The following is a 15,420-nucleotide window of genomic DNA, read 5'->3' as shown; positions in this document are numbered from 1 at the left end:
GCTACTGGAAAAACCATAGCTTTGACTAGACGGGCCTTTGTTGGTAAAGTAATGTCTGCTCTTTAATATGCTGTCCAGGTTGGTCATAACTTTCCTTCCAAGGAGCAAGCGTCTTTTGATTTCATGGCTGCAGTCACCACCTGCAGTGACTTTTTTAGGAAGTAGACAGCGTGCCCACTGTCTTCTGCTCTACCTGCCCTCTGCGGGGAGGGAGGTGGTCTTATACTTTAGGTTGAATGTACTGATGACACCCCAGAGTCAATTCATCTTTCTTCTCGCATTAGAGATGACAGTTGCTTCAGAAATACGTTTAAAAGAAACAACAAACACAGAAAACAAATCGTCTAACCAGGGCAACATGCTAACCTTAACACTCTGGGCTTCAGTGAGAATGCCAGGGAAATGGTACCACATGAGGGTATTCTGATACATTTTAGTTTGAACAGGGATGTTAAACTTTTAACCCAACTCTATAGATCTTACTTTTTAATCCCGAAACATTCACAGAACAGCCTGACAACCCCCTCAAATTTTAAGTAGTTTAGAATCTGCTAATTCCCCTACATTGTTCATGTAAGAGCAGTATACCTGTGGGAATAATGCCTCACCAAAAGTTATAGCATAATCTTACTAAATTAAAGTAGTCTGATTCCACAATAAGAATACAAGTGTGATTTATCAGCCTTCTGAATGACAGAACTGCTTTGACTGATACAGTTCACTAAACAAGGGTCTGATTCTATATTTCACATTACCAGTTGTTGGAAATGTATAAAATCCAGTTACCTTATTTTCCATCTATGTCTCTTCTTTTTTTGCAGGGTGGGGAGGAGGGGCACACCTCAGAGCATGTGAGATCTTAGTTCCCCAATCAAGGACTGAATTGCACCCCTGCAGTGGAAGTGCAGCGTCTTAACCACTGGAATAGTGTTGTCACTCAGTCGTGTCTGACTCTGCGAGCTCATGGACTGTAGCCCGCCAGGCTCCTCTGTGCATGGGCTTCTCCAGGCAAGAATACTGGAGTGGGTTGCTATTTCCTCTGCCAGGGGATCTTCCCAACCCAGGGATAGAACCCAGATCTCTCGCATTGCAGGCAGACTCTTTACAGTCTGAGCCACAACGGAACCCCACTGGACCGCCAGGGAAGTCCCCCATCTATATCTTTTTGATTGAGCTCTACCTGATCTCTGATGGAGGCCTGGTCCTGAAGTTTGCTGCTACTGCTAAGTCGCTTCAGTCGTGTCCGACTCTGTGCGACCCCACAGACAGCAGCCCACTAGGCTCCTCTGTCCCTGGGATTCTCCCGGCAAGAATGCTGGAGTGGGTTGCCATTTCTTTCTCCAATGCATGAAAGTCAAAAGTGAAAGTGAAGTTATTCAGTCGTGCCCAACTCTTAGTGACCCCATGGACTGGAGCCTACCAGGCTCCTCCGTCCATGGGATTTTTGACTGAGCTCTACCTGATCTCTGATGGAGGCCTGGTCCTGAAGTTTAGGAGGCAGATATTGATAACTTTCCAGAGAAAACTCTTTTCTTCCTTTCTCATTCATCATATCACAATATGTCTCCTTGAAGCATACCTTCTAAAAGACAAAAAGAAAACATATATTGTCAATTGTTCAATGAGAGCAACATGAAGTAATAGAAATAATAGTCCAGGCTTTATAAGGAACCTTACAGTAATTTTTTCAACTCCAGATAATGTGAAACAATATGTAATAAAACACAAACCACACTTCTTGAAATCTATCTGAGAACAATCTTGAAAAGTTCCAAACTAAGCCCAAATAATGCAATTCCTCATGTTCTCTCCTTTTTCTGCTCTACCTTGCCACTGATGAAGGCCTCATCTTCATGCCTGTGTAAAAGATCCTGATGGATATCCACAGGAAACACCTCTCCCCGACTCCTACCTATCAACATTGATACTGCCGGCTTCAAATCTGCTCTCTAAAAAAGAACAAATATAAAATAGCAGTTGTTCAGTTAAGAAACACAAGGTAATCAATAACACTTTAGTTTGCAGTGAGAATTCAGAAGTTAACTGAGGCCATCATCTTAGAGAATAAGTTAATACACTATGCCACATAAGCCTAGCCACAGCCCTAAGTAATTTACTTCCTGTTGATCCCTTTCTTTTCCTCTTAGTCTAATCAATCTCTGCTGGAGGGCTGGCCTTGGGACCTGGGTTAAAAATACTGTTGGACACTAGCAGTCTACTCTTTTTTCCCATCTTTCAGCTCTCAAAACAGACGATAGCTGTGAGAAATATTTTACCTAACAGAGAAAGTTTTTTTAAAAAGTAAATTGTCCAGACAGGGGTAATATGCTGCTGCTAAGAAGTTTAACATTAATAAGAATGCTGGACATGTGAGAAATCAATCAGGCAAGTTATCTTTTCCCCAACTATGACTCTCTAAATCAGCTGCAATAGTTCTTGCAAATTGCACTACAAGCCTTAACATGCTTATTTCTTTTTGTTGTTATCTTCTTTCCACTTTATTTTACCTGATTGCTGGGTAGAAAATCCTGGTCCTGACATTTGGGTTGAATATTCTGGTCTTTGGGGAGAACACATTGGTCTTTGGGTAAAACACACTGGTCTTCGGGTAGAAAATCCTGGTCCTGACATTTGGGTAGAACATTCTGGTCTTTGGGGAGAATGTGCTCATCTGTGGGTAGAAAAGTCTGATTTTGGAGTGGAAAATCTTGCACTTCCAAGGCAATATCCCCATCTTCTAGTCCAACAGTCGTGTCTTTCAGCATACTACTCTTAGTTTTTATCTTAATGGCCTGGGCTTTGGCCTCAACAGTGTGGCCTTCCAGGTCAATATGCTGGGTACTGAGTCTTGGCTCACAGCGCTGGGCTTCCCACTCAACATCGAGGACACTTGTCAAATCCCCCTGGGCTTCTGGAAGATAATCCTGGGTTTCTGGCAAAACATCCTGATGTAATTGCTTTACTTCTTCCTCTTCCATCACATCAAATAGTGGGGTTTTGAATTGTACTTTCTAAAAGTGAACAGAAACATTGAATATAGAATGCCAAGTAGCAGTAACACTCAGGTTTTCTGTGAGATTCCTAAAATAATCCTAAAAGGATATGGTAGTCAAACCAAACCGAACATTACTACGATAAAACGCAAAATTACAGTCTTTGCTCAACTCACCAGAACCTGAATCTACAATCCCCAACTAGGCACAAGAATACCAACAGCTCAAGTCCAAATCATAATTACTTTCATTTATATTATACCATCTCCCTTCCCTCTGCTTTACCTGAACTCTGCTGAAAGGTATATCTTTGTCTTCAGGAAAGAGAGTCTCCTGGTCCCCCCAAGACAAATGCTTTTTCCCTTTCTTATCTATCATAACAGATGAAGATTCCTCAAGTTCCTAAAGAACATACAAACAAAAATGGAAAAACAAACAAATGTTACAGGTAGAAACAAGAATGCATGTGAAAGAATTAAGTTAGAATTCTTCTTCACACTATATATAAAAAAAACTCCATATGGATTATAAGAGCTAAAACTATAAAATTCTTAGAAGAACACGTAGAATTAAGTGATGGTTTAATAGATACTACACCATAGCACAAGTAGCAAAAATTAGACGACACTAAACCTAAAAATTTTGTGCTAAAAAATGATAGCATTAAGAAAGTGAAATGAATATTTACATTGATGGCAATGTTGATGCAATTTCATTGTTATGTTGATGGAATGTCAGTCTTGTAAATATGGTTTTGGAAACAGAAATTTTTTATTGTTTTAAAAAGATTTGTATTTTGGTAATTTTCTTTTGATGAATTGGTGGAGAGTCATTTGAGGGCCTTTAAACTGCTTACAAAATGGTGGGATTTTTGTGTAGTGGATAAAATGAGTAATTGAAAATGGGTCCATAGAAATCAAAGGTAAGTGGGGTCTTTGTGAGTTGAGGACTAGTTTTAATGTAGAAAGATATATTTACAAATGAGTCTAAAATTTCAAAAGAATTGGAGAAGAAAAATCTATTATGAGAATAAAGCAGTGACATGGTTAATTTGGAACTTTTGTTCTTACACCAATAAAGGAAGGTACCCCAATAAAGAGGCTTCTCGCACACATAAACACAAAAAAATGAAATAACAACCCAGAGAATGGGAGAAAATACCTGCAAATCATGTAACATTAGGATTTGCATTCAGAATATATAAAGAATCCTTGTTTTTGTTTATTCACTAAGTAGAGTCCAACTCTTTTTGCAACCCCCTGGACTGTAGCCCGCCAGGCTCCTCTGACCATGGGATTTCCCAGGCAAGAATACTGGAGTGGGTTGCCATTTCCTTCTCCAGGGGATCTTCCCAACTCAGAGATCAAAGCTGTGTCTCCTGCACTGCAGGTGGATCCCTTATCACCGAGCCACAGGGAAGCCCAAAGAATTCTTACAACTTGATAATAAAAAGACAACCCAACTTAAAAATGGCACTGCATCTGAACACAGATTTTTCTTCATGAGAGATAAATAAATGGGCAATAAGCAAATGAAAAGATACTCAAGATCACTAGTCATCAGGAAAATACAAATTGAAAGTATGGTGAGATACCACTCCAAACCTACTTAGGAGGCTATAAAAAGATGGGCAACAACAAGGATTGAAGAGGATGTGGAGAAACTGGAAACCTCATATATTGCTAACGGAAAGCAGCTTGACAGTTCCTCAAAATAATAGGCATAGTTATCATGTGATCCAGAAATTCCATAACTAGAGAAATGAATGTTCACACAAATACATCTAACTGCTTATAGCACAATTATGCATAAAAGCTAAGTGGAAACAATCCAAATGTCTATTAACTGATGAATGGATATACCAAGTATAATATACTGATGTATTGATACATGCTACAAGGTGGATAAACTCTGAATACATTAAGCAAAGTAAAAGAAGTCAGTCACAAAAGCCCCATTTTATACTATTCCATTTATATGAAACACACATTTACATGAAATGCCCAGAATATGCAAATCTACAGAGACAGAAAGCAGTTTAGTGGTTGTTTAGTTCTGGGGATAGAAACAGGAAGGGACTAGGGAGTGACAGTTAATGGGTACAGTGTTTCTTTTAGGGATAATGAGAATGTTCTAAATTAGATTGTGGTGATGGCTGCACATGGCACCCCACTCCAGTACTCTTGCCTGGAAAATCCCATGGACAGAGAAGCCTGTTAGGTTACAGTCCATGGGATCGCAAAGCATCAGACATGACTGAGCGACTTCACATGATGGTTGCACAATCCTGTGAATACACCAAAAAACACTGAAGGGTACACTTTAAAGTAGGTGAATTGTGTGGTATGTGAATTATAGCTCAATAAAACTGTTAGAAAAAAAACTATTGGATATTATAATCCCAATACTTAAGTCCATCTTGTATGGTTAGTTCTAACAGGGCATCTTTTTTCCCCTCTACTCTTTATATTTACCTACCTGATCATCCACAAATTTCTGGTAATCTGCAGGAGTTAAAAGACCTTGATGGACCTCCAAGGGCAGTTCTCCTCTTACGCCTATATTTATCCTGGTAAATGATGGCTTCCTACAAAGTGCTTTCTGCAAAAAAGAAAAATTAATACAAACGGTCTAGAGAAAGCAATATGCTCATAACACTAAGTTGAGTTTTTGTGAACTATCTGATACAATCTTAGCAGTTTATGGTAATCTACTACAGAATCACGGAATCAGTTCAGTTCAGTTCAGTTGCTCAGTCGTGTCCAACTCTTTGCAACCCCATGAACTGCAGCATGCCAGGCCTCCCTGTCCATCACCAGCTCCCGGAGTTCACTCAGACTCACATGCATCAAGCTGGTGATGCCATCCAGCCATCTCATCCTCTGTCGTCCCCTTTTCCTCCTGCCCCTAATCCCTCCCAGCATCAGAGTCTTTTCCAATGAGTCAACTCTTCACATGAGGTGGCCAAAGTACTGGAGTTTCAGCTTTAGCATCAGTCCTTCCAAAGAACACCCAGGGCTGATCTCTTTCAGAATGGACTGCTTGGATCTCCTTGCAGTCCAAGGGACTCTCAAGAGTCTTCTCCAACACCACAGTTCAAAAGCATCTATTCTTTGGCTCTCAGCTTTCTTCACAGTCCAACTCTCACATCCATACATGACCACAGGAAAAACCATAGCCTTGACTAGACGGACCTTTGTTGGCAAAGTAATATCTCTGCTTTTCAATATGCTATCTAGGTTGGTAACTAAATAACTTTCCTTCCAAGGAGTAAGCGTCTTTTAATCTCATGGCTGCAGTCACCATCTGCAGTGATTTTGGAGCCCAAAAAAATAAAGTCTGATACTGTTTCCACTGTTTCCCCATCTATTTCCCATGAAGTGATGGAACCAAATGCCATGATCTTCGTTTTCTGAATGTTGAGCTTTAAGCCAACTTTTTCACTCTCCTCTTTCACTTTCATCAAGAGGATTTTTAGTTCCTCTTCACTTTCTGCCATAAGGGTGGTGTCATCTGCATATCTGAGGTTATTGATAATACAGAATAGAGAGTTCTATTTCAAGTATACAAACAAATAATTTACATAACAAACGTAAGGAGTGAAATAAGTTAGTAGATTACTTTAACTTTCTTTGCAATTTGCCCCTATCCTAGCCAGTGACAACTTCAGAATGCTCATAATTTTGTCTTGGTGATCTAACAGTGGGTAAACAAACCTATCTTCTACGTGTATCTCTAAATCTAGAACAACAGTAACAACCAGACAGATTCTAATGTCAGTAAAAATAAGTCTAACAAGCAAATGAAACCAGAGCTCAACTGGGTTATAGGCTGTTCTCCTTTCTGACCAGCAGATTCCTCCTGCTCACAACTGAGTGGGTAGAACTGTTCAGATTTAAAGCAAAGACTACATACTCGATAAGAAAAATTTCACTGTCAATTATATGCCATAGATTTGTTTGTGGTACTTTATCTGAAACAGCACATGCATTATTTGAAAGCAAGCAGCTAGACCAGTCATCATTATCATAATGAACTACACTTAAATGGCACCTTTGACATATAAAACTGGTTTATACAAGGATGTTATATCAGACTTAACCTCCTCTCTTCTACTGGATAATTATTTCAGTCAGACCTAGGAACAGTACTCTTTCTGGAAAAACATCAATTGAAAGGTTGGAATATGTTCTGCACAATATAAAGTATCAGTCTCTAGGATCTGGTCATCCTTCTTTTTCTGGTTTAAATAAACTGGGTCCAACCATCTCCTTTTAGCAGTTCCGGGAAGTCAGTCTTACGGACCAAAACTACAGTACTGCCAAATCTGCGGAAGAGGTATGAAAATTGTCAAGAAACCAAGTCAAGAATTTAGTTACAAATGAAACTGTGTCTTGAGTCACAACAATGCAATCCTAGAGGTAACCACACTTAATGCATCTAAGATGGAATGCAATATTAGGCACACCCATGCCTACTTGCTTTTTATATTTAACTATGTGTGCCAGTCACTTAGCCGTGTCCAACTGTTTGTGACCACATGGACGGTAGCCCGCCAGGCTCCTCTGTCCACGGGATTCTCCAGGCAAGAATACTGCAGTGGATTGCTACTTTCCTTCTCCAGGGATCTTCCTGATCCAGTGATCAAACCCAGGTCTCTTGCATTACAGGCAGATTCTTTACCATCTGAGCTACAGGGAAGTCCATATTTAACTACAAGTTTCTTAATTATCACTATAGAGGAAGTATTCTACTAACCACAAACAGAGGCGTGTCTTTGATGGTTGCTGGTTGCACTGAGATACTTAAGGGAAAAATACAAAAATAAAATATAAACATATATGTAATCTAGGAAAATGTAAAAAAAAAATACTAATTAGATAGGAAAACTGAGAGAGAACTAAACAAGAGACAGGTGATAAAAGTACCAAAAAAAGAGTAAAAAAAGACTGATTAATAATCCATTTTATCGATGCTGCCTATCAAAACTTGAAACTAATGTGAAAATTAAGTAAACACAGGGAAATATACGGGTTTAGGAGCCAAATCTGTGAACATGGAAATAAGGAGACACCAAAACAATGTAATTTTATAAGCATAGCTTTAAATATTCTTTTAAATCTAACAATATTTAGGTTCCAATTCGATCTAACTTTACTCTATAGCTTTTCTCACTGCAATCACAGTCTTTATTTTCACTTTGGTGAAATATATACCAGGGACGTCCAGAAAGTTATTCTATATTTTGAAACAAAAGAATTTCTTTCTGGACTTCCCTGGTGGTCTAGTGGTTAAGACTCCATGCTTCTCCTGCAGAAGGCACAGGTTCAATTCCTGGTCAGGGAAGTTCCTCATGCTGTTTGGTATGGCGAAAAAAAAAAAAAAATCCAAAAAACCAAGAGAATTTCTTTCTTTTTAAAAAATGCCATTGACCTCTTCCTTCCTGATTAAAATTTAAAATATATACATTATGGAAGATTTCTATGATTAAAAAAAAAGAAAAAAAATCACTTGTAATAACACTACCCAGAAATAATCAGCATGAACCTCTTGGGTCATTTCTTTTCAGGCCTTTGTCTATGCACATAGCGTTCTCTCCCCATCTCGATATTTTGCTTTACACTTATCACTGGAAATAATATTCTGTATTTACATGCTTGTTTAAGAATATGCTTCCCTACTAGCACAGGAGCTCCTTGAGGGATCTTTTCATCATTGTTAAGTTCTGCTTCTAGAACAATGCCTGGCAACTACAGATAGTCCGTAAATATTTATTGGATGAATTTTTAAAATTGAGCTTATACTATATCTAATTTTATATCCTACTTTTTCCACTTACCTTTATATCACAAACACTTTCCCTAGGCTTCAAATATCCTTCGAAAGCATGATATTTTTGATAACAGCTATATATGGATATATCATGTTTGTAGACCACTCCCTACTATTGGAAAATTAAGGTCATTTCCAATTATTTTTCAGTTCTAAATAATGCTGAAGTATAAATTAATCTTTATCCAATTTTTTACCTGTATTTTTAGAAACAACTCATGAGAACTTAAGTTACCTCCTGGGTGGGAAAGCTTTTCTTTCTATCATCTGGAAACTCTGGTGCATCTTTCTGATTCACAGTTTTAAACGAAGCCAGCCGGTGACGTGCTTGTTTCATGCTTTGACTAAGCTGCCAAGGAAAAGGGGAAAAAAGAAAACAAAAACAGGCTAAAGTCTTAACACCAGATTCACTAAGTGTTCCAACAGGAAAACAGGCCCCTATTATTAAAAAATGCCAGACCTGAGACCAGAGGATTACCTGCAAAGAAGACTTTCTGATGTGCTGATAAGCTTTTACAACACTGTTTTATTATTCTAAGAGACTGCATTTCATAACTTGATTTAAGTGCTGTTACTCAAATCATTTTTTAATAATGTATGCTTTATATTAAGTAAGTTGGAGCAGGCAATGGCACCCCACTCCAGTACTCTTGCCTGGAAAATCCCATGGGCGGAGGAGCCTGGTAGGCTGCAGTCCATGGGGTCGCGAAGAGTTGGACACGACTGAGCAACTTCACTTTCACCTTTCACTTTCATGCGCTGGAGAAGGAAATGGCAACTCACTCCAGTGTTCTTGCCTGGAGAATCCCAGGGACGGGGGAGCCTGATGGGCTGCCGTCTATGCAGTCACACAGAGTCGGCCACGACTGAAGTGACTTAGCAGTATATTAAGAAAGTACACAAAAATATTAGAACCTAAAGATCTGAATTTGGAAATGATTCAGCAGATATATTCTTTACCTTTTATCTATCTTCTTAATAAAGAGTTATTTCTTCAACCGGTCCTTGCATGCCTGATCACTTTTATCACTCCTAGTTCCCTAAAATTGTTTTTTCTTATTTACATGGGTTCCTTCTTCACCTGTAACATTTGAAGGCTGTACTTACTTGTCTTTTCTCAAATGTCTTCTTCCAGGAAGCCTTCCTACATTAATTTTAAACCCAAATTCAAACATCTCAACAGAACCAATTTGTTTCAGGTACTCTAGACAACAATTAGTAATAAGTATTAATATCAAATATGTTAATTTTGTGCTTATTCCTTATTTCTACCTAGCAATTTCAGCAAGCACCTACTTTGATTTCTTTTTCAGAGAAGCACTGCCTATTTTATATTCACATTTTTGCACAGAATGTTCCTTTAAGGAAAATCCAGCAAAGTGTATCCCTATACAATTCAGTAAAATTATGGCAAAGCCAGGACCAATTTCAATCCATCCAGTGAAAGTTTAATGACATCATTTCTTCCTTAAAGGGAAATAATGATTATGGTTTACAGATATGAATAACAAATATTTTATGGTATTTACTAATAGTGACTAGAGATGAAAATTCTCTCTTGTTACCAGTCCAGTTTCCTTACAGCATATTACCTCTGTTTTGACCTTGCTTCTAAGAAGGTCTATATCTCTAGCCAGAGAAACCAGCTTGAAACATTATACTTTATTCTATTAAAAGGAGGACGTTTAAATTTAGTTAAGAGTAGAGTAGCTGGGCTTCCTGGTGGCTCAGACAGTAAAGCATCTGCCTGCAGTGCGGGAGACCAGGGTTCAATCCCTGGGTTGGGAAGATCCTCTGGAGAAGGAAATGGCAACCCACTCCAGTATTCTTGCCTGGAAAATTCCATGGACTGAGAAGCCTGGTGGGCTACAGTCCATGGGGTCGCAAAGAGTCAGACACGACTGAGCGACTTCACCACAGAGTAGCTAAATTTAGTTAGTAGAGTAGCTAAAGGGGGCAGTTCAGTTCAGTCGTTCAGTTGTGTCCGACTCTTTACGACCCCATGAAATGCAGCACGCCAGGCCTCCCTGTCCATCACCAACTCCCCAAGATGGAGTTAATTACAATGCAAAAAGACACAGTATATTTGCAGTTAAAGTTACGAAAAAGTACAGAGCCACAAACGCCTGCTTTAACTCATTGTCAGGTATGGCAGACATCACTGCCCTGTATAATGGGACCAAGGATGCAAAATATTTGGTGTGACAGATTTAAAATAAGAGTTACGTATTCTTCTTTTTCCATCAAGTCCAACCTCTATTAGAATTGCAGATTGATTTTAGTCCCTTAAGCAGGATATTTCAGCTGGTCCAGCAATTGCACTATACCTAACATTCAGTTTCTCTGTCATTAAATCAACCCAAAAGCCCTTTCAATGACCTGCTATTAGGATGTAGTATGCTGAGTAACAGTCACCCAAAGGTATCAAGGGGCTTCCCAGGTGGCATCAATGGTAAAGAACCCATCTGCTAATGCAGGATGTACAAGAGATGCAGGTTTGATTCCTCGATCAGGAAGACCCTCTGGAGAAGAGTGTGGCAACCCACCCAGTATTTTTGCCTGGAAAATCCCACAGACAGAGGAGCCTGGCAGGCTATAGTCCATGGTGTCCCAAAGAGTTGGACGTAACTGAAGCAACTTAGCACGCACACAAAGGTATCAGGTCTTAATTCCTTAGACTTGTAATTGTTACTTTACAGGGAGAAAGGGCCTTTGCACATGTGATTAAGTTGAGGATCTTGAGAAGACATAATCTTGGATTATCTAGACCAGCACTAAAAGCCATCACAAGTGGTTTTTATAAAACAGATAGAGGAAAACCAGACATACAAAAAAGGTGATGTGAAGATGGAGCCAAAGATTGGTTTGATGTGGCTACAAGCTAAGGAATGCCAGCAGACACCAAAAGCTCGAAAAGTCAAAGAACAAATTTTCCCTAGAATCTGTAGAAAGGAGCATATCCCTGTAGACACTTTGATTTTGGCTCAGTGAAACTGATTTTGGACTTCTGGTGTCCACAACTGTGAGAGAAAAAGTTTTTGTCATTTTAAGCCACTAAGTTTGTGGGCTTACAAATCCCCTTATTTGTTAAATGTTCATTTTACATAATTTGTAAAAGTTTTGGAGCTGTGATGATGAGAATACCAGTTAGTAGTAGAAAAGTAAGTAAAGAAGCATGAACACATGTAGAGACAGGGTGACCAGCTGTCCCAGTTTGCCTGGAACTGTCCCAAAGGAGTTAGTGCTTTGGACACTGTCTCACTGTCTAGTTCTTAGTGACATCTAGTGGATAGAAAGTGCAACAGAAACAGTAAGATTTAAAAAAAAAAAAAATTGAGCTTCTATTGTCACAGATTGCATAAGCAAAAGTTTATAGGCTTAGAGTAGTTTAAGTCACTGAATATTCCTCAGTAGCTCATCTTCTTTTAAGAAAAAAACAGGGTCGGGACTTCCCTGGTGGTCTAACGATTAGGACTCCTTGCTTCTACAGCAAGAGGCATGGATTTGATCCCTGGTCAGGGAACAAGAAGATCCTACAAGCTCCAAGGTCCAGCACCGCCCACCCCCACCCCCCCAAAAAAAACAGGGTATAAAAACTTTTATATTCTAGACTTTTTACTGTTCCTATCTTAAAATTCTTTTGAATTTACCAATTCAACTCAGTTTACCAGTTCAAAATATACAGCTCAATTCCACCTCCTCCAAGAATTCTTCCCCAACTATTTCTTTAGAATTAAAACATTTTTGAACTTCCACTGCACAAATTTATCACCAAATGCAGCATATATTTCCAAATTATTAACCAACAGATTAGGAGTCTGTTAGCTTTGTATCTCTACTTGGAAATGTAAACCCATGAAAGGTCCTATTTCACATATCATCAGTATCACTACAATGCTTAACAAACACAGTATATTCAAATATCTGTGGACTGATGTGTCCTGAAGGCTGAGTGCCGAAGAATTGATGCTTTTGAACTGTGGTGTTGGGAGAAGACTCTTGGGAGTTCCTTGGACTGCAAGGAGATCCAACCAGTCCATTCTGAAGGAGATCAGCCCTGGGATTTCTTTGGAAAGAATGATGCTAAAGCTGAAACTCCAGTACTTTGGCCACCTCATGTGAAGAGTTGACTCACTGGAAAAGACTTTGATGTTGGAAGGGATTGGGGGCAGGAGGAGAAGGGGACGACAGAGGATGAGATGGCTGGATGGCATCACCAACTCGATGCATGTGAGTCTGAGTGAACTCCGGGAGCTGGTGATGGACAGGGAGGCCTGGCGTGCTGCGATTCATGGGGTTGCAAAGAGTCAGACACGACTGAGCAACTGAACTGAACTGAACTGAACAGATGAAGTATAAGCCTCACTCTAATGGGATTTATAGCTACAAGCACCATGAAAGCAAAGGCTGTGTCTGTCTTGGTCAATGCTTTATCCTTTGTACTTTATGCAGTGTCTGGCTCAAGAAATACTGGCTCGGTAAATTGTTCATAATATTTAAAAGAAAATAAAAAATGATCACTATAAGCCAAACAATAATAAGAAAAAGCCATAGTCTGGGAAAGAGAAAAAAATCTTTTAAAAAAGTATTTCAACACACATGTACTTATAAAACTTTCTCTATTTATCCTAACAGCACAAAAAGATTTGCTTCATATTTATGACCAAGCTTGTTAGCATCACACAACTTTTATTTTCATATAATCATAACTTTCCATATTTTTTTCTCTCCTCTTACTAACCCTCTGGATTACATTTTAAAAGGATAAGATAGGAGAAGGAAATGCCAACCCACTCCAGTATTCTTGCCTGGAAAAGTCAGTGGACAGAGGAGTCTGGCGGGCTGCAGTCCATGGGGTTCCATGACTGAGCACACGCTTGAGGAGGGTGGAGGGAGATTAGTTGGTAGCAATAAACTTGTAGAACTAAACAAAATGAAATAAAATAAAATGATAAGACGAAGGATTATTCCCACAACCAAGTTGAAGAACGTGATCAACTGAACAGAAACCAAGGTACACTAAGCAGGGTGGGGGTGCTGATTAGATGGCGTCAAGTGACCTGAGTGGCTGGAGCTATGCATGGTGGTTAATTTTTAAATATTAGGTATTCAAAGTCTATCACTGAAAAGTTACATTTAAAATTTGTGAGTATGTCAATTTAGAGTTTACTTATTATTACTTGACTTACAGATCAATTCACTGTGATAATCAAACAGTCATGGGAATTCCCATATATGTACTGAACCTTTGTGGAATAGAGGTTAGGAATCACTTTTGTCCATATGCTGTAAACTGAGAGTCACTTACCCATAACAACTTAAGTATAATTGGAAAATCTACATTCTTTGACTTAAAGCTTTTTCTCGTGAGTTTTGAACTCTAATACTTTAGTATCATAAGTGTCTAATCAATAAATATAAATTGTTGTTGCTATTGTTCAGTCACTAAGTCATGTCCAACTCTTTGCAACCCCACGGACTATAGCACGCAGGCTTCCCTGTCCTTCACAATCTCCTGGAGTTTGCTCAAACTCATATCCATTGACTCAGTGATGCTATCCAACCATCTCATCCTCTGTCTCCCCCTTCTCTTCCTGTCCTCAACCTTTCTCAGCCATCAGGGTCTTTTCTAGTGAGTTGGCTCTTCACATCAGGTGGCCAAAGTAGTGGAGCTTCAGCTTCAGTCCTTCCACTGAATATTCAGGGTTGATTTCCTTTAGGATTGTCTGATTTGATCCTCTTGCTGTCCAAAGGACTCTCATATAATTTTAAATATATATTAAAAATAAACATCGTCCCATTAATCTTCACTTTACAAAGGTTAAAAAAAGGGGGGGGGGTGATAAAAATCGAAGTTGATGTGACTCCTAATCTCTTTATCATAGGCCAGGTATGTTATATATCTAAAAAGAAGAAAAAACCAGAAACATAAATAAAATGAATATGTACTTACAGCCTGGGCTTGTTGTTGGAACAGTTCATTCTGATTCTCTCTGTCTTCTATTCCACCCTCAAGCATGTGGGGAGGAGGCAATCTGGCCCTTCCAATAGCAGCATTCAAATTGCTTGGAAAAACGCTCGTTCTTTTAGGAGTTAAGTGTGCTAGATCTGAAGAGTACATGGCTATTGAGCCTTCTTTCTCTGCCTACATGAAGGAAGAAAGAGTGAGATTCCTCTTGTGAGAGTGATTCCCTCCAGCCCAGTATAATCAACTAATATCTACAAGCAGCCCAAAAGTCTTAAAACCGGGGTTGGGGAGAGGGATGGGAAATTTTAGTTGGCAAAGGAACTAACATTTACCAGGCACCTACTGGGTGCTAATAATCTACATTATCTAATTTTCAAAACAACACTGTGAGGCAAGTATTATATCCCTACTTCACAGATAAAGAAACCATAGCTGAGAGAATTTAAGCACTTGGCCCAAGGTCACATAGCTAGTAAGGAGCAAAGCCAGAATTCAAACCCCAACCCAAACTCTGACATTATTTATAACTATTTGGTGAAAGCAAAAGAGGTAGTCAGAACAACACAGGAAAACAGAAACAACTGGTTCTCTGCCTACAAATCTACTGCCCTCACTAGTTAATCAGAC

At 39.1% G+C, this 15,420-nt stretch overlaps 1 protein-coding gene across 1 annotated transcript in view; it reads right to left on the bottom strand.

Annotated features, from left to right (window-relative positions):
- Window positions 1–15,420, bottom strand: part of CCDC15 (coiled-coil domain containing 15) — a 48,714-nt gene that overhangs the window by 30,689 nt on the left and 2,605 nt on the right. The window contains exons 3-9 of the mRNA XM_052662412.1: window positions 14,779–14,970; window positions 9,061–9,174; window positions 5,472–5,594; window positions 3,279–3,395; window positions 2,508–3,011; window positions 1,827–1,949; window positions 1,460–1,582 (exon numbers count right to left, since the gene is read on the bottom strand). Coding sequence (XP_052518372.1) covers window positions 1,460–1,582; window positions 1,827–1,949; window positions 2,508–3,011; window positions 3,279–3,395; window positions 5,472–5,594; window positions 9,061–9,174; window positions 14,779–14,970 — 1,296 coding nt within the window. The remainder of the gene's footprint in view (window positions 1–1,459; window positions 1,583–1,826; window positions 1,950–2,507; window positions 3,012–3,278; window positions 3,396–5,471; window positions 5,595–9,060; window positions 9,175–14,778; window positions 14,971–15,420) is intronic.

The sequence above is a fragment of the Budorcas taxicolor genome, chromosome 25 (genome assembly GCF_023091745.1).
Source record: "Budorcas taxicolor isolate Tak-1 chromosome 25, Takin1.1, whole genome shotgun sequence".
Lineage (NCBI taxonomy): Eukaryota > Metazoa > Chordata > Mammalia > Artiodactyla > Bovidae > Budorcas > Budorcas taxicolor.
The sequence above is the reverse complement of the archived record's forward strand: the minus strand, read 5'-3'. Positions and strand labels throughout refer to the sequence as shown.